The sequence below is a fragment of the Strix uralensis genome, chromosome 7 (assembly GCF_047716275.1).
Source record: "Strix uralensis isolate ZFMK-TIS-50842 chromosome 7, bStrUra1, whole genome shotgun sequence".
In the NCBI taxonomy this organism is placed as follows: Eukaryota; Metazoa; Chordata; class Aves; order Strigiformes; family Strigidae; genus Strix; species Strix uralensis.
The window spans coordinates 26,159,190-26,184,713 of record NC_133978.1 but is presented as its reverse complement, the minus strand read 5'-3'; the positions used below and the strand labels follow the sequence as shown (position 1 = coordinate 26,184,713).

The 25,524-nt window shown below is 35.5% G+C and overlaps 1 protein-coding gene across 2 annotated transcripts in view; it reads left to right on the top strand.

The window, feature by feature from the left end:
* ADGRA1 (adhesion G protein-coupled receptor A1) overlaps positions 1-25,524 on the top strand; it is a 284,883-nt gene that overhangs the window by 84,918 nt on the left and 174,441 nt on the right. For both annotated transcript variants that reach the window (XM_074875014.1, XM_074875013.1), the window contains exons 3-4: positions 15,050-15,121; positions 18,991-19,062. In XM_074875014.1, coding sequence (XP_074731115.1) covers positions 15,050-15,121; positions 18,991-19,062 — 144 coding nt within the window. The remainder of the gene's footprint in view (positions 1-15,049; positions 15,122-18,990; positions 19,063-25,524) is intronic.

Here is a 25,524-nt window from a genome sequence, read left to right as displayed (position 1 = left end):
TCCATGTCTTTTGGAAATTAAAAAGAATGATTGGTTTTCAAAGTATTTCTTGCAGTGTTTCTTAGGGGTATTGCACTGTGCCATTACTTCTTAGAGATTTGAGTTGCAATCCCAAACACGTACCTTAGCTCTCTGTGTTGGAAGGGAGCACGTGTCATATTAATTATGCTCTCTGCTCTGGTTTGCTGCTACTGTCTTGTTTGGTTTTTGCTTGCTGGATTGAAGAGAAAGTTGATTCTAGTCTTGGCCTATTTTGAAGCCATCTGAAAACAGCTAAAACCAAACTAAATCCCAGCCAAATGGGTAGTAAATAATACATACAGCCCTTAAAGACAAAATTTAGCAGCTTGCTAGCTGAGGAAGTCACTAAGGCTCCCATCAGCAACAAGATATAGTAGACTTAGTGGTTTTCAGCACTGTCATGTGTAGCACAGATATTTAGCTTTCAAAATGTAATTCTCCTCTATTCTTTGGAGGCCTAAGCTCTTTATACAGCGAACAGGGAGAATTAGATGTTTAAGAAGAGGATCCAAACCAGCCATCATGCTGAGGGACTAAACAGGCACCGAGTGGCTTACAGAAATGCTGAAGCCTGACATGATTTTTTCCTGTGCAGCCCTAAGTTAGAAGCCTTTGTGGGACTGGGATTTGCAACCTAATACTTCTGAAGCCATTCCACTTTATAGGCTTAACTGACTCCATATTTTCTTTTGAAACCTGGTCATAAAAGAAAGCAATTATGCTTTTGTTCCTTCTATACTAAGCTACTGGCTTGAGTATCTGCTTGGGCAGAGGACTCGGGTTCAGCCTCTTCAGCCTGAGACCACCACACATTTGCTACCTCTATGGGAAAGGCCTTAACCAAGATGTAGGTCTTGCTGAAGTGGAGCTGTGCCAATATACAGTCAAGCGTTTAAGATTTATGGGGCCAGAAAGAAAAAAACAGAAGTGGTCAAGTGCCAAGGGTATTTCATCAACAAGGAGTAAATGGGTTTTGCTATAAACATTCATTTGATAAAAACAGAAATACTGTTTTAGGGAACAGAGACTCCTGTCTGTTTCTTCAGCTCCTGTGTGTTTTAAATGTAGGTATACATCCCTTCTGGGCAAGGAGAGTACTGAAACAGTGTCTTTCATTTCCCCAGCTCTAATCACTAGGTTGTCATAGAAAAAATGGATGGCAACACTCCTCACCCCTTCACTGTTCTCTGGGACACTGGGCTGTGCTTTGTTTTTGTGGTTTTGCTGAGTGCATCCCCTTAGCCTGCCTGGCCTCGCAGAGAGTCACGGTGTGGGCAGGTCTTGTCTGCATATCCCAAAATAGCTTTTGTACAAGACCAGCTCCGAAGTGTTTGGCATGCCTGGCACCATTTCTGTGCTTCAGGAACTTGAAAAGTGAAGACTAAGGTACCTGTAGCCATTCGGACATGTAGGAGGTGAAGAGGGGACTGTGAATTGTGCTCTGGGACTTAGTACCTATGTTCCACTTAATTTTAACTTTAGTCAGCCTAAGTGCTTTTTTGGACCTGAGCCAACACTTTTCCCATCATGGGGTCAGTCTATATTACTGTGGTTCTGCTAGGCATTAAGCCCTTTGAGTTTGATATGCTTTGAGTATTTGAAAGTGTTGAAAATTATTTCTGCCATTCAAGTCAATTGACTTGAGGAAGAGATTATCCAGTCCTGTTTTTTGTTTCAGAAATGTTTGTACTCCTATTTGTGAATATTTTTTGTGATTTGACTAGCTGTGTCCCAGCATTCTTTACTGATATTGCTTGTATAAATGTAACAGAATTTTTATGTCTCAATATTGGCTAAATGAAAATGGAAGAATCTCCAAAGAACAACATATGCATTATTTATTGAGCTCTCTGGCAACTATTGCTGATCGTTGAGCTGCTATTTTCAGAGTTCTCAGGAAAAGGATGAATTCAAAATTTGGTATTGATCTTAGAAAAGTCGAAGAGTGGCCTGCTCCCTGATAAACCAGTTTCACATTAGGCCATCTCTTAGGGAGATTCACAGTCATCTTTTAATAAAAAGCTCAGATTCTGCTAGTTCACAAATAGTTATAGTGAGCTTTAATTCACAATTACCTAGAACTGAAATCAGCATGAAGCACAGAGTTGTTAGCTGGGTTTCAGCTGAGAAGGTTTGAGATTGCTTGGCAACTTAGAAAGGAAATGCTAGTTTGAAATAGCATTGTTTCCCTGTTAATAAATCTCTCCTAAAGGAAGAAATATTTTAGTGTTTTTGAATGAGAGAGAGACACAGCAGGGTCCAGGGTCAGGTTTCATTTTCGTGACAAGTGAAGTAGCTTTTGAGGAGAGATGCTTTTGCAGAAGGCCAGTTGCCAGGTTTATGTATTGCGATGCAGACTGCATACTAGATGGTAAATATTTTTTGAAACACAAGAATATAATTTTGTAATTAAATCAACACAAAATAATAAATTTTACAGTGCTTTCTAAATCTTCTGTAGGTAGATGTTGTTCTGTTGGTCATATTATTATTTAAAACTTTGAAAGAATAAGAAAAGCGTAGTCATACTGATGTACAGTAATATAAAGCTTAGTTTAGGAAGGACTAGTAAAGCCTTATCTGTGAAAGTTTCCTTTGTGAAGAGATGCAGGAGGCTTTTGGAATACAAGGTCTAATTTGACTTGATCAGTACTTAATTATTAAAATTGGATGTAGTCTATAATTGAAATACTTGGAAGAGTTCTCCATGCCATCATATTTTACTGGTGCAATGGTCATTATCTTTGTGCTCCTTATGTCTCTCATATAATCAAGACATTTTTGCCTTAATATAGTAATTTATATTACATTAATTATCCTAGTATCTAAACAGTTCATAACAGGACTATAGAAAAGATTATTAGATGTGTATAGTAAGAATTATGTTTGCAAGTGATGGTCATAATCCACAATTCAATAATTCATTTTACTGGATAAAAGTATTAAGCTCATTTTTTTAAATTTTTTGTGAAAAAACATTTAGATCACACTCTAGTAGTGTCATGTGTTTTATGAGTAGTTACTGGATTCATCACTTTTTAAAAGGGCAAAACATACTGTATGTATCTTTTCAGGTATAAAAGATAATAATGTTTCAAAGTGGGAGGAATGATTGTAAGACATATATTTTTATTAAATATAATCAGGGAAATAATGGGAAAATATCTTCAAAATTATTACAGTTGTTGTTGCATGAATAGAAAATGTGTAGAACATGACAAAACCCAGGAATTTTTGCTTGAAATTCCAAGGATAATGATGTAAGCAAAGCGACATAAATAAAGGGAAAATCACTAGTGGTTAATAGTGAGTGGATTATTTAGAAACAGAGTGAAAGAAAATTGTATTAGACAACTGGAGGCAGGAATGGTCATAATTTGCAGATCCCGTTTGCTGTCAAGTTAGAATGAAAAGCATCTTTCCTGTGTTGTCAGTCACTGCAAAGCACCTGTACAATTAAATACAACACCAGTTCCTCAGGGTCACCTGTAGCTGTGTTCCTGACCTAGAATAGTCTAATAGTCTACTAATTTAGACAAATTTATCAGATGTAAGAGTTATTATTACAAGGAATTATTTTTATACTCCTCTTAAAATGCAGGTGTGTAGAAACATTTTGCAGTGTTTCTTAGGAGTTTTTCCTGGACACTTGATGTTAAGTCATCATCTTGTTGCAATATAAATTGTTACTTATATAGTTGAACAAACTGGTTGATTAGACACTAAGATTATTTTTGCTATAGCACAGTCATGAATAGATTTATCAGGGCATTGCACATTAGAAAAATTATAGAAGATGTTCTATATAAAAAGTCAATATTAGTAGTCATAGATGACAGGAATATAATAGAGCTGTTTAAATTATGGAGAATTTTTTTTTTTTTTTTTTTTTTTTAATTTATGTAACATGAAGTTTAGCTGCATTTCAGGAAGTCAGTTAATTGAATTTATGGGCATCTAAGCTTCTGTTTCCCATTAGGACCACAAAAAGTTCAGTTAGTCTGATGTGCAGTCAGCCACCTCAGCTGTATGATATACTCATCTGACATGTTATATAGTGATGTCATTAAGATAACACATGATTTGTGTCAGATGCTGTCATCCTTTAAGAAGATGTATCAAGTGCAGATCTATAAATACATGTGTTAAAATAACTGCCCATAAAGCACCTTTGCTGCCACCAAAGTCTCTTTGTTAATACTTCTAGCTCTACCAGCACTGGAAGGTATTAACAGGTTTTTTGATAGGGAAATAGTTGTATTAGGATTTATCATATATGGGCATGATTTTGAGATTTAAAGTGAGATATCCATTGCTGATTAATACCCTGTTTGTATGCTTTTACTCTCAGTGTAGCATGTGTACTTTACAGAGAAATACAGTCCTTCATTCTCTTCCACAACTAACTGAAAATAAGCCATTAGGAAACAAGCATGGCACAGCTGGCTAGGCAGAGAGCAGAGAAATTGAGTTGTGGCTCCCCAAAGCACCTTTGGGCTTTTCTGCCCCCTTCGTGTCTGAATGAGGTTTTGACAAATAAACTGATTTATTTGTGGGAGTGAATAGCTGAGTCCCTGGCCAGTGAGACTGGAAACAAAGCACCATTTCCAAGGGGCTGAGGGAGAGACAAAGTGAAAGAGGTAGGATGAGAGATGCCGTGAAGGAAGGTATGAAAAAACAAACTGGGAAAAGAAGTTTTATCGCTCTGTGGTGAGAAGGATAGAAAAGGAAGTGATACCTAACTGAACAAAACATATTAACAGTATTCAGCAATAATTACCTCCAACAATAACATACTCCTTTTTTCCCTGCATCCTTTTTTTGTGCTTTCTTTCCTGTTTCCTCCATTTTTTGGTATACTTTCAGGGCTTGAAGACCAGTGGGTGTTCCTGTGACCCCAGCTACTATTGTGTGTTATTACGGCTGTGTTGATTTTTGTTGTTTTTTTAATAATCTTTGCATATTCTAGAGCTGAATAACTGAGATATTTATATAAACAAAAGAAAATTTATTTTAAAAAACCCTGTAATTTTGTCTGAAACACTAGGAAAAAACCAACAAAGCATGGAAATAATTGAAAAAGAACATTTTTAATGGGACCAACGGGGACAAGTTGTAAAGTATGTGCCAACTTATTATTTATAATAGGAGAGGTTTTGGCTTGAAATTAATATCAGTCGGACGCTTTGAGGTAGAAGAAATATAATCTGTTAGTTTGTTTAAAATAGTTTTTACTTGAAAATCTCACAACATATGCATTGTATAGCATGTAAAGTATATGGTGATGAGCTTAAAGAATCTGTAGAAATTACACGTTCATATAGATCCTCTAGTCTTCTTACTTTTCAGCCTCCTAGTTTGCTCTAGCATTCATCTATATTTCATATGAAATTTTAGCAAAAAGTATTTTAAAATTTCTGGCAAGTACCTGCAGGAAAGTGCAAATGTAAAAACCGTGCAGTGAAAATACTCAAGGAAATTCTTCAGAGTAGTTGAAGAGGATGCTCATTAACTCTGATTTCTGCAGAAGACAATTCTGCATGCATTCTTATTGGCACGCATGATTCTTTTTTAAATTACTTAAATTTGTCTAAGTTATTACCAAGGCCCTAGTTTATAGAAAACAGAGGCTTTGGGGGAAGGATTCCGAGACCAGTCTTTCACCAAGATTTAATTCCTCTGAGATAAACTGCTTGTAGACTATTCTCCCCTGTTATCCTTAAGCCACTTCTTACGGACAGTTTAAACTGAGAGTGTTTCTATTGTAATTAATATTCCCTCTAACATTGGCTGAATTAAATGTCCAAATTTTTTCCCTCTCCTTTTCTGGAAAAGGCTTCCTGCTCTAGGTGATGCTGGAGTGTATCTAGGCATTGCCCTGACCCAGGTAATTAGGAAGAATGGCTTTGAGTATACTCATTCCTGGAGGTGGGTGAAGGTTATTGCGGTGTTGTCCTGTCCATCTCCCATCATGAGCTAAATAACACCTGCAGGTCCCTCAGGGTTCAGTATGTGATCAGTGACTGTGTTCTTTGTGATATCATTAATAAAGATTCTTACCCTTTTAATGAGATTACATAGAAATAGTAAGCAGGCAGAAAGATGGAGTCCCTCCTTGACATTTTATAATTGAATCACCTTATTTTTAGAAGTGTTTTACTTCTGTCTTATGAAAACACCACAATAAAATAAACATAGGAAAAATAATTCATATTTTATTGATTTACACTGAGTAGTAAACTATCTTATTTTTGGCTCAAAACTACTCTAAACTAATCTGTGGGGTGTCTGCAGGTACTTATTTTTCCTTTACAGTTCAGGGTGGAATTTTTTTTCTTTTCTTTGGATGGTTTAAGTCATGGAAGAAAGTATTTCTCTGAAGTTCAAATTGAAATTCAATAAAGAACTGCTTGTATTTTTCCAAGTCAATATTGGTTTAGTAACAGAAAAAGAATCAAACATTTTCTTTAAAAAAAACACCCAAACACCCAAAATTCCATGATACAATGGTTTGTATATTTTATGGTTCTCACATTTTCATTACCCTGATACCTCTGACAATTTGATGTAAAAATGGAAATCTCGCTGTTTTCTTATGGAAAAATAATTCAGATGCATTTCTGAAAATACTGAATAAATTTCCAGTGTTTCATTTTCAGAATTGTAATTATGCTTTTAAACTGTGATTCCAGAGTTTGAAATTTGACCTAAGAAGATCGAATACACATTGCTGGAAATCTGTAACAGGCAAATAAGTGCAGTCTTAGAAAGTGGAATAACAATTCCTACATTGGAGTTTAAACCTTTCTCAATACAAAGTACTTTTCATTCATTTTCTAAGTGTCTGTTTTACTTTTTTTTTTGGTCTGTGCACTTCATTTAAAAAAAGTTGAGGATACTTTTTTCCCTACTTTTCTACTTCCTTTGCAAACAGTTTTCTGTTGGAATTCTGTTGGAATTCAGCTCAGAACTGATACCTTTTTTTTTTTCCTCCTTGTCTTTTTCCCAATGGTAAGCCTTTTTTCAAAAGGAGTGGAGCATGTGTGAAGGAACCTAACCCATGCTGAACTGCCTTCTAGGCATGAACACACAGAGAAGTCCCAATGGATGTAGAAATTAAGGAAGCCTCTGGCTCTTTTCAGCCACCAAAGGTTTCTGTGCTCATCACTTCTCTACATAGTTATAGATAGACACAAGCTCTGCTATCATAATCAACGTTATGCCAAATCTATCGCCGTACACCAGGGCATGACTGCTAACACTCATGGAGGTATTTTCTGCTGGCATCGCAGAACTGCCTGCAAAGCTGTGTACGCTGAAATCCACTTTATGTGCTTCCCTCGGCATTTATTGCTTCTGACCTTTCAGTCCTGCTTTAGCCCTGTGGAACTGATCCATAGGACTCCTTCTGCTGGGCGACACAGCCACTCTGTCTTGAATCCCCAAGTTAAAACTGCCAAGCATGTGCTTTTGCACCTACATAGCCAATAACTTTCAGACCTAACATGACCCTACCATATATCTCTGTTTTTGTGGTATTTTCCAGGAAAAGAAAACATATATGGGAACAGTTGGGTATGTTTGGAATTTGAATATTTTACTGAATTCTTTTCTTCTTGAAAACAGGCCAAAGATAAAGAATCTGGAAAGCATAGGTTTTTCTTTATTAGCAAATGCATTTCATTTTGAGCTAACAAAATGCTACACTAAAGACAGGTATTAAACATCTTTACATCCTCATCCCAGATTCTGATTGATTGATGCTCTATTTAGAATGAAACTAGAGTTTATACTGGATAAACTAATCCTTCAAAATGTTATTTTCTAACATACACATGTAGAAAAATGTATCAACAAAAAATTTGCGATGAAGGTCCATCCTGATTTATCAAGCTTTTGATTCACTTTTCCTTATTTGACATACTGCTCCTTCAATTAAAATACTCTGAGCTGTATATTCTTGCTCTGTGATTATTACCATTAAAATGAAATACATCATTGTAACATTCTGTGGGATACAGTGGGATTCTCTGAGCAAGCAAATTGCCATAAAGCCTGTATCTGTTTTGTTTCAGCTGCCATTATTCGCACTTTGTTTAACATTTTTAGGCATGTTCCTAAATAATGAATAACTACCAAATTACCACAGCACATTTGATGTGAATGAGTCATCATTCTTAAATTAAAAAACAAAAATGTGATGACCTTTCTGTTCTTCTATATGTCATTATTACCATCAAGTGACTGGTTTGAAATTTCCAGTCATTAGTACCTTGAACGGGCAGCAGTTATTTTTTTGTCTAGTCCTTAGGGTCTATTGTTTTAGGTAATCCAACCAGTAATGACTTGGATTACAAAGAAAACTAAAGGAAAATGCATAATCAACATGTACCAACATGCTAAAGAAACAAAAGACCTGTAGCCTCTGTGTCTGCAAAGGCAGACAATTATTGGACAATTATTGTCCGTGTTTATGTGCATGTTTATGTTTATTATCTTGTGGCAATAATCTAAAAAAAGATTCATCTTTGTCTTGAAACTTAACTGCAATGCAGCCATAATTTTTCTGATTCTGTAAGTAGATTAAATATCCTCTCTCATCATAAAAAAAACCCCAAAACCAAGACGTGTGGAGTTTCATGTGAGTGCTTTAGTTATTGGTGATGATACCAGGTAATAGATATTGCTTAACCTGCCAATTTCTAAGTCTACAGTGTGTGACTGACAATGCGTTCACCAACAATGGAGATGAAAATAAGTTTTGATAATATCCAGGCCATCAAAGTACAATAATGAGTCACTGGCTCCTGATAGGTACTGTACAGATGGATGTGTTTGAAATGTCTACAAACACATTTTACCAATATCACATAATTCTTTGTTCCTGTATCCAGGACTGCTAATCCTGACAGTCACTATCGTGAATGCAGGGTAGGTGCTAAATGTTGTCTTTCATCATTGGCTGTGCCTCCTTCCTACCAGAGTGATCATAATGATGTTTCAAAAGTGAATCTTCTTCAAGGGTCCTGAGTCTGCATTCATTTCTTGGGCAAAAGTGCCATTTAGTTTAGCTGGAATATTTTACATGAGAAAGAAGTGGAAGATGTGACATTTTTTTTTCTGTTGTTGTTATTGTTTCATAGTAATATGCAAAATGTGGAAAGTCAGTCATATTTCACTGGTATTTGGCATCTGCTCAACAACTGATTGCTCTTCTCAGAGCTTTTTTGGAAAGTTTGGAGCACCATAATGACAGCTTTCTAAACACAGATGTCCTCTTGGTACAACCTATAATTTTTTATGAAAGATGTATCGATGTCAGGAATTTGAACGAAGTACTGGAATTAGTTGAACATTCTTGTTATGAGTATGTATTCAAAACATCTACAGTACATATATTGTAAGTTGGGGGAAGAATCTGCAGTGACCAAAGGCATAGATGTTGGTACAAAATGCCCAAGATGTCAGAAGGTAGTTTAAGGTAAATTGATTCTGTTGTTAATAGACTGTGTTATATTTTAGCAATTTTTCCCACTATGTTTTATACTGTATAAGTGCATACTGTGAACTTGAAGTATCGAGTCTCAAGAACACATTTAGATAATCCAGGATTTGGCCACAGAAGATGTCTAATAGCTGAGAGGCCCGGAGTAGCTATAAATGTTCTTGTAAAGTCCCATTAGTACCCTTTTCCTCTTGTTTCATTTACCTCTCAGCTAAGCCATCAGGAAGTGAATATTTCAAACACAGATTTCCCCTCCTTAAGTCAGCTGTTTTAGTTGAGGTAACTCCTCTTAAATGTCTTTAGTAACTAAAAATCAGTTCGAAGATTAATGTGTAAGATGATAAACTCCCAGCAGCTTGTGATACTTAGTAAAAGAATCCTTGAGTGTTTTTATCTGTGGGACTATTATTTGCATATACATACAAATTTTCTACATACATGTAGGAAAACAGGGCTTAATGGTTATTGTGTGTAATTTATATAAGTTCAGACTTGTAAGTGAAAAGGAAACTCTCCTCTGTTAACTTACTGTAAGCATTTGAGATTGTTTTTTAATGAGAACATGGTCCATTCTATATTGTTCTTTTACCTTTTCAGGTCTAGTTAAGATCAGAGTACCATGCAGCAAGTATATCTGGCAACTGTAATAAAATCAGGGGAAACATATTTCAATAAATATTGTATTTTATTTTTGTGCAGCTGTGCAGCCTTGATATAAGTGCTGTAGTTGTTAGGACTACAGCTAACTTCATGTAGCTTCCATCTATCTGTACTTGTACAAGGCACTTGGTTTTGATTTATTTTCAGGTCACGCCACTACATATATACACCCACACCACTAATGACACGTCATTCAGATTCAGAATAGATACTTTAAAGTTAGAATGCTGCATCAGAAATGATGCAAAACCATAACTGTTAGTTAGAAAATGCTTTCTTTTTGGACTTTAACTGGGTCATGCTGTGGTCATTCAATATTATGATAATGAGGTTCTTTCCCTTTTCTCTTACTTTTAGTTGATGATAAAATCGCTTGCATGGTATGTATGCATGTGTGCATGTGTGTGGCCCAGGCTGGGCTGCTGTTTGGCACGGCTTGGATCATGACCTTTTGCCAAACCTCAGCAGTAGCTCTTGGGGAAAAAATGTAAACATACAACCAAATTTACTCTGGTTTCTTTATTTAGCTCAGTGAAAGTTGATACTTATTGCTATAAGGCATCAACATTACAAACTCCTTGCTAAATTAGAAAATGGAAGAAGCTAATTTAATATTTTAATAAAAGTAATTTTGTAAAAAATATAAGTGGAAGGCACGCAAATAGGTTCTCCTGGTGTAGAAGTAAGAATTGTAAGTGATTAACAGCTGTGATAATTTTATTTATTTATTTTAATCACATTTTAGTCTTCAAGGATTACAAGGAGGAAAACACCTATTTTTTTAGGCCAGAGATATATGAAAACATTATGGAATAATACTAATCACTAAGAAAGTGCCAGGATTGTGGGTAGTATGACCATCTACAATTTTCTGAGAATATCATTCTAAAATGACTTACCTAATTTAAGTGTAATTTCCAAAATAAGGAGACCAGATGTCTTGTTCTGGACAGTGGACACTTTTCCTTGAAATGGTCTGCCTTCTACTAACATTAAACTGGCCTTTTTTCTTCCTGTGGATGATAGTTTAGGATTATGCTGGTTTTTCCTCTGTGGTTACAAGCTATGGGGAAACAGAAGTTTCCATGAACTAGAACATAGAGGATTTCAGTAAATGGAAGACCTTTTGTCTGCTTGGTTATTTTGACTGGCATTAAAACTCACCTGCCAACAGTTTGCCACTCACAGTGACTCTTTTATATTTGTTATGAGCCGTTACCACTGTTGGCTATGAGATGATCATGTCACCTCTTTACAATTTGCAAAGCATTTAGATGAGTTGTCAGTTAACCAGAATGTCTGTAATTGATACAAAGATTAATGATTAAAACTGTCAGTTTCCCCTGCATAAAATGTCGATATTTGCTCCGAACTATGCCTCTAAGTGGTTTTGAAATGTGTGCCAGTATAAAGCCTGAGATAAATCATCATAGGTCCAAAGGATTTATAGTACTGGCTTGGGGTTTTTGTTTTGTTTTGTTTTTTCTTTCGAGTTTTAAGAATACAGAAGTCCGCATGACGAGAACTGTGTCCTTTCAGTCTTTTCATGAGGACTCACTTCTGCAAGTTAAAGAATTTGTTCAACCTGAGTAGGTACATATTTAGCATACTGTACAAGCAAAAGGATCTACATTTCATTCATGAGGATATTGTCAGTAGTGCTGTCTAGAGAAACCTAAGCCATGATGTTTGGTGTGAACAGAACCAGAGTAGACCAAACTGTTTAGTATTGAAAATTTGAACGCTGAAAAAAATGTGGCTTTGGCTCACCCACACATCAAAAATCCTAAACCATCAAAGGAAAATACAATCATGTAGATTAACTTTTACCAAACATATTGACTTATCTTTGCAAGTTGATGGGACTCTGGAGAAGAGACTGCAGAAGTTTTGTATAAACGGTTTTGTTTATTGAGAAGGTGTGGAAAATTTGGAGTTAAAGGAATTGGCACAACTTCTTGAGCAGATGAAGGCAGAAGAAAGATGAATCTAGTAGCTGCTGCTGGTACCATGGAACTAAGACGAAAATGTTTCACTACAAAATTTAAAAAAACCCCAAAGTTTCTTTCAATTCTTAGAGTGTTTTCATGATAACAAACATCATCCCTTGCATTTCATTTGTGATTAAAACAGCTACAGTCACTTTCATCCAAACCGAATGGAAGGGAAGGGGACAAAGCGGTTAAGAAAAATGCTTTGCCTGGATTAGGGAACAGGAAGAAGGGCAGAATGTCCACAGGAGGATGATTGTAAACCCTAATTCCTCTCTGTTGTCCATGGGGTGGTTGTGTGCTTTGCCAGATAAGAATCAGTGCAAGCACCAACCTTGACATCTGAATTTCTGCCATTGTTTTGCTTATGTGATTTCCAGGAGAGAGGAAAGAGCTTAGACCTATGCCTAAAATTAGTCATAGACTGTGCCGCTTTCTTATGAATGCTCAAATCACCATCAAGGTCCTTGCCCAAGCTCTGACCCCTTCTGGCACATTTACCTGTCTCCTGAACTTGATTTTCCTTTTTTCCTCCCCTCCTGCGTGCCACCCTTTCTTTCCTTGCCTCTGGCTCATATTGCTGGTTTCTTGAGACTATGGGGAATTTCATGGGCTCTGACTCACTCCCTTTCCCAGGCCGTACAGACATACTTATCTCTGTACTGCACAGTAGCATGGAAAAAGAAGCACTTCTGGGTTTTATGCTTTATACTAGCTTAGCAACAAACGAGGGACTACCATTGGTGCTCCAGCAAATAGAAGTAACCTATGCCGTGTAATGCATATGTTTGAAGTATCTGTATATGCATACAGTCATGCATCACTGCTTAAAAGTTGAATCAGTACTGGACAATTGGAATAGCTGGTGCATTTTTAATATGTTCTTGTAACATCCACTGTATTTGTGCTGGACTGAGATTAGCATATTTTAGTGAGTTTATTCACATAATGAACAGATAATGGTTTAATAATGAAAAAGGAACTTAGAAATATCTAAAACAAGCTATGATAAAAACAATAAGGAACTAAACCACTGATTTTCAGACATGCATGGCTAAAAAATTTTCAACAATATTTCATAGTTTTGTGAATGCTTGTAACTTCAGTTGTTACTTAATCACAGGTACTCCTAATAAGTAAACCTGTATGCTTTGCAATACTTACATTTTTAAAAGACTCAAAGAATAGCCTATTGTTTGATTTCAATTTTCCTACTTTTCTCCTAGTCCTATTTCGATAATGTCACATAATCAGGTGCAACACATAGTCATGAAAACACTCTATAGAGCAAGCTGGAAAAAAGAAATGGTAATCTAAAATTATTGGCCAGGTGATGTTGCCACATATCATACCTGTGTATTATGCCTTGCTGATTATGCAGCATAAGCTTTGAGCTGAGTAGACTTTAACAAATGCTAAGTGATTATCTTAAATCCTGTTTACAGTCAGGATTTTACAAGTTAAGCAACTAATATCTATATTTTTCTAAACTGAGTTGATATTCCAGTTCGGTTTTTTTTGCATCAAACTTGCAGTCTTGGTCTGCTGTGCATTTAATAGCTCTGCATTTCTTATATGTAAGACAAAACATCTTGTACATAAAGAATCAGAATGTGTTATCACCTTCTTCAGGACTCCTAGTGTTGCATGTTGCAAGCTGAAAGCTGACCTTGACCATTAACAGTCTGAGATCTTTGTGAGGGACAGATCACTCAACATCATCACTAAAATTAAATGGGTGTGACATACAAGTTTTTGGAACTGTATTAGAAAGATCTGCAAAAATTACTACCAAAATAGAGACATATTTATTTATGATTTTGACTTTTAAATTAAAATATATCCTACTGTGAACTAAACAGTTGGAATGAATTCTTGCCCTATTGAGGGCAATCACAGCTAGTGGAACCAAGATTTTACCTAGTGTGCATTTTATTTGCAGTAACATAAAAAGTCATAAATAAGATGACTCATGTGGCTGTTGATACATCTATACTTCGACAGAGTTGAGCAGTGTATGTGCTGTAATATCCTGGAAGTGGCCAGTCTGAGAAACAGCACTGATACTACTGCACACCAGTTGTTCCTATGAATTGCAAATTGTCAGAAGACGAACACTGACTCTATAAGAATTTACAGCATTTATCTCCTAGGCCTGTTTATCTAATTGCACTGAAGGCATTTCCTCAGGGTTCACATCACAAGAATCTTGAGACAATTCAGTAGTAAATCTCTGTGGGGACTAAACTGAGAGCAATGTCATGGCCCCAAGCACTGTGCCAAGAGCAGATGAGATTACTAATGCCAGTGAAATATTCTTTATCTGCGCAACAACCAATCCTCTGGATTGTCACCAAGTGCAGAATGAAGCACCTGTCTGCCAAATATGAGAAATTGCTTGTATTTCAGGACAGAAACCTGACCTATCTGTTTATGTCTCACATGCCAGCTGCTTTGCCTACATTAGGTGGAAATGAGAAATTTATTAAGTGTAAAGTGCACAACACAATGAATAAGCAAACTAAAAGGTTCTTACTTTGCTGACTATTTTATTCACTCATTGATTAAAACATTTTTCCTGAGGCAAGAATGGCTGGTAAGCTTGAAAAGTATAAATAGGAGAAGAATTAAAACAAGCAGATTTTTTTTTTTTTCTAACATCTAATCATAACCATCTTACTTGGAAAAATATCTTTTTATAAACTTCAAATGAGGTAATGTTTTTGATGTTACTCTTTAAAAGAAATTAATTCTTGGTTTTAGCTAAGACAAATAAAGGTTAGAATTGCATTGCATTTCACACTCCTCGTCTATAACAGTAGTACAGCAGGTAAAGTGATAATTAATTGCTCCTTCTATTATGTCTCTCTAGAGATCTGAAGAATAATTTGATCAGCACAATTGAGCCAGGGGCCTTCCATGGACTTTCAGAACTGAAGCGCCTGTGAGTAGTAATTCCATTTGAATTATTCTGAAAATTGTGTTTGTATTGACATTTCTATCCTTGGGCAACTCAAATATGCCACCAAGCAATAATCACATAAGGACACTGGCTGTAAAATAGAAAATTACACACTGTGCTTTTTAAATTTACCATGCCTTTTTCTTCTTCTTTCCCTTCTTTGTTTTCCATCTCCCCTTTCTTTCTAACCTTTTCCCATTTAAAATTGGCTGTTTGCTCACCCATAAATGTCCTAACAAGTACATCTACAAAGTTAAAAAAACCATCTAATTAATGACCTAACAGACAATATACTACTATAGACATTAATTGGAAATAAAACTGAGTGGTTTAAATATGTGTAAACTATGTTTTGTACTACGCTAAGTTTTCTCGTTATGTAAGATGTACTTTACTCTTGTCACAGACCAGGTCTATAAAATAAATTTTTAGAAAGGAAACTTTGGCATGCTTTAGAATTTGTCTACCATTTTTATACCTCTCACATTGACTCTGCTTGATATTTTTTAATTTTAGCATGGTCTTCTAAGGAAACAAGACTTAGGCAATATCTTCCCTCTCCATCATTCTTGCATTCCTCTATTTGAAAATGGTCTCATAGTACTTTTGAAAGCACTGGCTGGTTTTTAAACTACATTTGTAGAGGGCAAAAATGTCTTAAGTTACTAAGATACTACAAGTGGGCCTTTTTGTTTTTACTTAACAAGCACTACAGACCCTCCTTAGTTCTACTCAGCCTAAAGGAAAAGTGAGATGAACTCTTTTTTAACTACAGTTTTCCAAGTGACAGCATCCAAATGTCCATGTGCTGGCTAACCAGGCTATCAGCACATGCCAGAAATCTGCCTAGCCATTGTGTGTGATGTGTTATGTGTGATGAGAAAACGTATGAGAAAACAGGAATTATTTTTGTGCAATGGAAAGATTTAGATGAGAAGGAATGCAAATCCACAGAAAAAGAAATTTACAAATACTTCTGCTTTTTTGCTCTGAGGTTAAATTCCCTAACTGGTATGTACAGGGAACACTACACAACTCAAGTAGAAGATTTCCATTTCTGATCATACAGGTAGCAGTATTTTCTAACACCAGCCACTGAATTTTAGTGTGTTTGGGTAGAAAGCCAATGACATAATAACGATGAAGTTGGAGTAGTATACATTTTTAATTGTGAAGAAAAACATTAGGTTGAAACTTTCTTGCACACTCTATATACAGGGATAACAATACAATGAAATGAACAAAATGAGTGCTAATTGTTGCTTGGGCCGCACACTGTAATAACACAACCCTGACCTCTTGTGGGAAAACCAGGAAACCTGAGCGAATCATGGTCTGCACATCTGAAGACTGTGCAGGTGGAACCTTAGGTCAGCCAGCAGACAAGTCAAAGAGGAGGTCATTAGGCACTGGGAAAAGTGGGAAGACTCTTCAGCAAATTAGGAATGGCAACGTTGATATTTATCATGCTAGATCTCAAAACCAATCTTCTTGATGATATGAACAAGTAACACTGGGAGCAATCTAGAGACAGGGAATCGATTAATTGCTAGACTGCCACATTTTTTGTATGAATCGGTGTAGTTTCATGGTAAACAAAATCTCTGCACTCCTTCACTGTGCAATTATTGAGTAGCAGGCAGTTCAGCAAAAAGAATAAATAGTGTAAACTCCTATTAAATGCTGAATACAGTAATTACTTTAAGACTGTACTTTACATTCATATCATCTTATTTCACATGTAAAATATAAATGATGCTGTGAAAAGCAGAAGCTGATGTAATATGGTTAACTGCAAGAGATACTGCTATGGCAAGTCAGAGACAACCTGCGAGCTGTCAACATCAAAATGTTTTCTGTGAATGATTTGGAGAACTGTTGTAATTTGTATTTGAATGCCAAACTAAATTATTTAAAAGTTTTACTTAGAAAGATACACACAAAATTGATGAAAATTGAAAATTTATGAAGCACTAAAATTATGGCACTTGGTTATTCCACAAAGGGGAGTTTTGTTTTGTTTTCTCTAACATCAGTTTTCAAAGTCAGCATTAGTAAGTTAAACATCTTACTCCTGAAAAGTAACACCAGCTTTGCATATCACAGCTGAAATATGTCTAATATAACATGTATTAGTCTGGAGGAATGTGCAGCAAGCTGTCTTTTCTTTCAGCAAATGCTTTTTTAGAAAACATGTTTTACAATACAGAGATTTCAGCTGCTGCCATATATCTTATTGTGAAAATAACACTCACTAAAGTAAACTTTGAGAAAAATGTATGTAGCCTTTCACTTTTTTAAAAATACCCTTTTACTGTGTATCACACTTAGAGAAATATGCACTTGTTTTGATTAGTTTAGATGAAATTTACTTACGCTGCCCAAATTATGCCTCACATAGTTATGCATTTCTTCCATAAGTGTTCAGACTTTGCTTAGGCAGAAGCAAAGCATTATCCAAATAAGAATTCTGGGTAGGTTCTTGTTTACTATTTACCTCTTCTAATAGGAAAATGTATAGATATATGTATGTATGTATGTTTGTTTATCTTAAACTTGCATTTTTAGATTTTCTATGTAGCTTTCATTAGGAGAATTTGAAGAATAGTTCTAGTATGTAAATATTGCACTATATTGTTATTCACCCTATTTTCTCAGCTGTTGCCTACTTAATATCCCTGACAAACATTTAAGAAATATTTTCATTCCAATGTGATGTTTCATCATTCAATTGTACAACAGTATATTCCTTGTCTGATAGAAGAAGAGTTTGTAGTGAATTCTAAAGAAATTGCCTTCACATTCTACCTAATTGGATATGTCTCCAAGAAAGCAATAGCTGGATTTGTCAAACTGCAACCTTTATTCACTTGTTTGATTACTTTGAGTTCTCACGTAACAATAGAAAAATAGGAAATCCGCACGATGTAACAAAGGAATCAGAAGACTACCACTGATTCTAAAACAAAAATATATTCAGATCAATTTTAACATTTTAATGGATGTATAATCACTTAAAAACCTTACATTACTGTGTTTATTTAAAAAAACATACTTGATAAGAAGGAAAATTGGAGTTGAGGTTGAAAACCAAATATGTAAAAATTAAACGCCAGTTCAGAATGCACCAAGGGACAGTATTAATGTTATCACAACATAATTGTTCATACCTATTTTTGTCTCCTTCCTATTAGTATTCTGTACATTATGTTGTATGTATGACTTGTACAGAAAACCTCCATTCACCTTTCTACAGACAAGAGTTTTGGAACATAATGCCCTGTACTGTTTGTGGCCTGAGACAGCCACAGTATTGCTGTTAAAAGAGCTTGCTAAGTGTTTATCAAGACTGACCTTCTTACTAGTTCAAAAATTAATTGTCGTCGGGTTTCTGTGATTTCTTCAGCAAGAAAGAATGCTGTCAATGGGTTGAGACATTAGGAAACAGTAAAAATGTCAGTTTTGGCTGAATATTGCATGTAACAAAATGCATAGTATTTTTTCATAAGTAAACAAACAGGTGCTAGTAACTTTGATAAAGAAAATTCTTTATATTGGAAATAATTTTTGTTTTTTATTTGCTACATATATAAAATCACATTTTAATGAAATAAGTATAAGTTGCAGTATGGTATGTTTAATTGTGGAATATTGCTCAATAATGTTAATATAAAAGTTGTTAAATCTATTTAATTCAGTGATGTTACATTATGAAAGAAGGTTTTATTTCTCATTTGTCTCTAACTCCTTAAGAGTTAGAAATAAAGAGGCTGTATGTGATTATGTAGGTGTGTATATGAGTAAGACAGAACTAGTGTTTCACCTTTTGTTTGTTTGTTTGTTTGTTTCAGGGATCTTTCAAATAACAGAATTGGTTGCCTAATACCAGAAATGTTTGTTGGACTTAACAGTCTTCATAAACTGTGAGTATATAATACCACTTTTGTTTTAAAAAGGAGAAATCCAAACTGTCACATGGCTTACCTGAGTACACTTGGCAATAAACTTTCATGAGAAGAAAATTATAGGTTTTGTACTAAAAAAACCCTTCTCCTGAGCCTTTGATTGTGATGACTTGATATTTTAAAGATGTTTCTACTTTACTTCTAATGAAGTACTACTGTTACTTCTAATTGTAAAATCTATCAGAACTGCAAGGAATTAAATTTCATTTTCACACTGAAAAGAGGCTGAATATGACATTTCTGTTTGAATGCATTTCTGTTTGCATTTCTCAGAAGCAGTTAAAGGTCAAGCACACAAATGAGACTTATACTGGTTAAAAAAGATAGTTTGCTCTTTCTATCCATTACAGATCAATTAGACTTTTACAATTTTTTTTTCTGAAGTGTATTACATAAAAAAGTAAACACGTACTGAGAAAAAAATTTATGAAGTATCAAGTGAACTTGGAATATCAGAGTAGTTCAAATTGCTTCAGAAATATCACTTTTAGACTGTTTAAGGTGGTGTGTTGTACACTTTATTTGTCATAGTACTTTTTGAGTCATTAGTTTATCATATGCAACTGCACTGGAATATGCTATAGGGAGCAAAGCAATCAACTTGCATATCCATAAACATGCCAGAGAACCTGGGAGATCAAGAGATTATCAAGCTATTCTAGAAAGAGCACTCGGAAAGCATGAGATTATGATAGTATACCCAGGCTGTTCAGTTTTAGGGAGAATCAGATCACCTGGAAGAAGAGATAAAACATGTGATGACAAAGTTTGCTAGTAGGTACTAAGTTAACCAGAGAATTAGAGACAAGGGTTGATTTTGAAGGACAGAGGTAATATACAGGACTCTATGACTGGGCAGTAAAATGGTAGATGAAATTTAAAGTACATAAATATTAAGTCATGCAAGGGAGAAAAAGCAATCTGTTCTGGGCTAACCATTAAAGCATAGGAAAGATGCTTTGAGATTATAGTGGATAATGCCATGAAAAAATCTGCTCAGTGCTCAGTATCATTTTAAAAAAATTAGGAAGTAGTATTAAAGGAAGAGAGAACAAGTTTGTGAACATGCATTGTATTATGGGGAAAAAAACAAAGAACCTGCAGTTTTCATACTGTGGGCAGTTCCAGTCTGCTCATCTAAAAAAGATGACCAAAACTAGAAAAGGTTCAGAAAAGGACAAAAAGGAATGGCCAAAGGTGTGGTACAGCATAGGCAAGTCCTAGGAATAAGTAAATTGTCTGCGACTTTCCTGGCTGGGAAATGGACAATTCACAGGAAGGATCCTGGTTTAAATGGACATTTGGCCAAACCCAGGAGGGCTTCTGTATCTTCATTCACATCTGTCTTCATTCCTGAATGGGAAATAAATTCCCATACTGCATCATAGTGTGTTACAAATCTCATACTTTATTTTCTTCCTCTCCAGCCAGTCTGGCATTTCCTTGAAAAAAATAGGGAAATCTTTCTAGAAAGATCTGCCATGAGGTCAAGATGACACCAGGTGAAAGGCTGAAATACGACATGCTTACTGATAGCATTAATGAGAGTAGCTATGCCAGATCTCTGATGGAAACAAGTGAGAACAGGTGTTGGGAAGAGCCTTGATAGTATGTTGATGAACAGGTGCAGACTGCCCCTCTTCTTACTCAGATGAGTTGCTAAATTGGGCAAGTCCAGCTCACCTGTTGAGGGTTGCTGAGTCTCCTTTTGTTGTGCACAGTGAACGTGACTGTGACTATATAGCCAGATTACCATAGGATGTAGCTTTAATCCAAAATAGTGAAGTCACCTTATTGAATGGAAGGTGCTTCTAGATGCTAGGAACACCCGCAATAGAAACTGTTCAAATCCCTGCTCTCTCAGGAAAACATGTCTAAACACTCCATTCGTAAATCTTCCAGACTCTATCTTAAAAGCTAGTTAGAAGTCAAATACAGAACTTCAGTCTAGTGATGGTAAGGAACAGGAATCCATTCACAGCAGGCGTACAACATTTGTTATGTGGCAGTGTTTGGCTGTACTATCCCTTTCCTCTGAAAACCAGGAAAGAATGTGGCAGTATATCTCTGCACCCTTCACTGATACCAGAGATGTCAGAAAAAGGCACAGTATGCATGCTGAATGCCCATAGTTACTGGGCTGATCAAACCACACCATTACAGTTTCCTTTTGTAAAACAGATTTGCCATATCCATTCTACTAACCTGTGTACCTGTCCCAGTGTTGACAAATCTTTTCTGAGCATGCAGATCCGGAGAAAGACTTGCCAGTTTCCTCTCCTCTATCATTAACACTGAATTTTCTTGCGTCTAGTCTTTGTGCATCCTAAATAAAAATGCATGTTTTCCTCAAGATGGGGCTAACTTTCATGTCTAAGTGGGTGGAGATCCAGGGCTTTCTGTATCATCTGCTTTCTGAGGCCCCAGTTTATAGCAGGAATTTGAATCAGACCTTTCTTAAGTATAATTCTCAAGTGATATTCTTGTTACACTTTTCACTTTGAATAATATTATTTAATGAAATTACTAGACCTTTCATCTTCAAGAATGTTCACCTCTTCTTGTATGATAGTTCTCTTAATATTGACCAATCCTTGGTTTTGTTATTACCAGATTTCATTTTCACGTGCTTACCTTTCTGAGCCAGAGTCATTAGTGAAAGCAGTAAATACAGTCATGAGACCGTTTCTGCAGAACACCAGTAATGTCTCACTCCCCTCCTTTCTATCCTGTCCATTATCTTACAGTGTCTTACAATAAATGCACTTAACGCCAGGTTCTTCATGCTTTTATGGATGTTATGTCCATGCATCAGTGGAAAAAATGATGATTCTGGTAATATTTCATGCCATAACTGAGTGAGTTTTGAAAGAAACAAAAATGAAAAAAAATGTTGGCAAATCAGAAATGGGAAAAAAAATCAATATGCATCTATTGAAGATGTATCTTGTAATCATATAAAAAGATCACTAATTTTCTAGACAAGGAAAATTTATTGATTTTTGTATACATCTAACATGATACTATGTAAGACGGAGAAAACCATTAACATTTGTACTAGTGTTTTCATGTAAGTGGAATTAGCCTAGAAGGCCTCTAGTTGTTCAGGTATTTTTTTGATTTTAACTAGTTCTGCAGATCAGTAGTCATACTGTGGGTGGTCTTGGGAAAGATCATTTCCAGAATTTAGTGTATGCTTCTCCCATAATTACCTGTAATCCAAATGACCAACCTTACTGAACAGAATAGAAAATAGTAGTAATGGGATATATTTAGGTTATATATAATATCTACTCTTTCTTCATTTCTTACTTATAGATGTATTGTTAAGGTTATTGCACCTTGTTTCAGTATAATTTACAAAGTTTAACTTAATCTTTGGTAATTCTCATCATCTCTCTATGCTTCCTGTCTTTCTGTTAACTTTTTCCTGTTCATTATAGTCTCTCTACTACTTTGATTTTTTAAAAACTAATTCTTTTTTCAAGATTTAAGATTTGGTTATTGATCCATTTAATCTATCTTCCATTTTTCTTATTTATTTCTTATTAATTTCAGAAGTCAGAGGAAATCAGAGGCAAATTAATAGATGAGTCTAAATTAATAGATGAGTCAAATTAATAGATGAGTCTAAATTCCCCTTTCATCTGAAGTAAATCAGTTCATGATTGCTATGTCAAAAGTTATGACTTTCCCTTTTGTTGGGACTGTCTTCCTTACCAAACCAAACTCAAGAGTACCATTACTCTTCTTGGGTCAGTGATTATTTTGTGAAGAAATACAACCACAATCTCAATCAAGAGGAACTGTTCCCTGCCATTCATAGTATCATTTGTTCCGTGATCTCAGAAACCTCATATGATGACATAATGCTGATGGTAATTGTTTGAGCTGGTATCTCAATTTACCTCCAGTATAAGAACTGGTGATTGTTGACTGCAAGCTAATACCACCTGGTACTTTTCTAACACTTTCTAGCTTTTTCCCCTTGGAAGCTGATACGAACTTCCCAGAATCAAACCTTTTAAACTTGTCTGAAATGCAGTAAGTTACCTTTCTGCTACTACTGATACCTCTGAATTGTGTTTACTTGTGATTTCAGGGATATGAGAAAGCTGTTCACTGAAACATGTAGTGTAACATCAGTGTATGTAATTTTACCAAGGAAAAGATGGCAGGTTCTTAAACATGGAACTTGTTTCAGAGCATCAAATGTGGTTTAGATTATGGAAGGGGCAATATAAAGATATATGCATATGCGTTGGTTTATGCAGTTGTTGACTGTGGTAATTAGAGCTGTCCTGTGTTACATTAGCAGAGATGAAGTACAGAAGTATCTCTGCAGGCTGTTATCAAAACCAGTAGGGAGAGCCATGAGTCCACTGGAAGGAGGAAAGGACATGAATCTTTTCATGCACCTTCTGTGAAGTAGAGATGAGATTTTCTTATACTGTTTACAAGCACAAATACCAGGTGGAACAAAATAACACAGTGTGTTTCACTCAACCTTGTAAGTCTAATTCAGTTTGAAAAAATGGAATTAGAGCTGAAAAATCAGCTCTAGGCCTGAACTGACACAGAATGTTTAACCAAATGATGTGATGCATGTATCTAAACTGAATAGGGTAAAGGCATGTTTAAATACTTCACTAAAATGAAGGATGAGAACTTCCTGAGCTTTCAGGGATGATGCAAACACTCTTCAGAGGTCTTGGTGGTTTTGTGCAGTCTATTTTAGAACCGAACAACCTACAGGATTCTTGAGTTAAGAAAAATTAATTATTAGTATAATCTATCTTTTTTTTGTGAAAACATGCATACATAGAGAAACCACAAAAAATTCTAAGTCTCTTGATAATGTAGAAAAGAAGACTTTTACTCCGATTGCAGTCAGGATGTATATTTCGGTGAATAGGAATTGAATTTCAAGTTACTAATGAAATCTAAAATTTTACACAGCTCATGAAATTACTGCAGCCAGTGAGTTGTGATTATGTTCCTTGAGACTGATCTAAGTTTTACACCTTCTTGGATTTGATGATTTGTACTCTGGAAAATGATTCCAAAATGCTTTCACATCATATGACAGATGCAGCTGACAGTGCCTCAGACAGTATAAGAGAATATTTATTATGTCTTCTAAGATTTTAGCTTAACAATTCTAGCTTATATATTACCCTTTGTCCGTGTTTATGCTGTGATAAGGTGCACATATTCTAATTAGGAATGACTTAATTGAGTGCAACAAATCTTCCAAATCTCCTTTGGCCCCTCAGTGGTCATGTTTCAGTGCTTTATTCCAGAATTATGTATGCAAATATATTTCTGCTAGGTAACAGAACTGCCATCTACATTAATTCTGTTTATATTTAATCTAAATATCAAGAGCTGTGGAGTAATGGGATGGTGCCACTGTACAGATATACCAGATATCGTTTCTTTAGTCCCCCGTAAGTTAGCTCTTCAGGCTCTGAAATGTTGCAGCCTTAAACCTGTTTCAGCTGCTGGATGTTCTTTTTGGAAGTTAGAAACAGAACTTAGTCCTTACTTCCAATTGTTTAGTTAAAGTATATCTGATTTATTAAAGTATATCTGATTTATTTGTCATGCTGCCTCTGAATCATCATCATCAGTTAGCTTTATGATATTATTATACCATAAATTCTTGTGTTACTTGCTGTCACTTTGTATGGTGCCAGAAATAAAGCACAAAACCAGTAACATAGTGAATCAAACAGACCCTACTTTAGCAACATCAAGAAAATATGCACTGTAACCTGCCCTCTCTGTATTTGTTGTTTTTTACCCCTCCTATCCCAGTCTTTTTACACGGAAGATCAATCTGTCACCCTTGCATTCAGGTTTTGCTTTTTGATACTGCTCATAAGAGTGAAACATCCTTCATATTCATATACTCCTGCTTCTACCTATATTTTGCCTCAAAATGGTCCTTTGAGACACATAACTCCCTTTGTTTTATGGCATTTGTCATTTATATTACAGCTTTTGGCAAAAGTGTTTTAATTTCTGTAAAAGCACAAGAGTATTTCGTATATGAAAAAAAAAGTGTAGGACCTTATACGTAAGACTAAAATGTTTTACCTCTAATATAACAGAAAGAACATATTTCTGTTAATGGAGTAAGTTAATGGCATAGTAAGTGCTATCAGCTTTGGAGTGCATTAATTTGTTATGTTTGAAATGTTTGCAAACTAGGTGATACAGATGTTTTTAGAACAAATGTCCTTTTAAATCAAGCTAAAGTAGGTTTTTAAGATATCTGAGATGGTGGAATTTCACAACACTGTGCATTTGGAGATAGTTTAATATTCACATCAATGATGTGAACTGACATAACCAGGGACTTGTAGGGTGCTGCAGATATCTAGCTTAGAAATGCATGTGTTATTGGGGTGATTT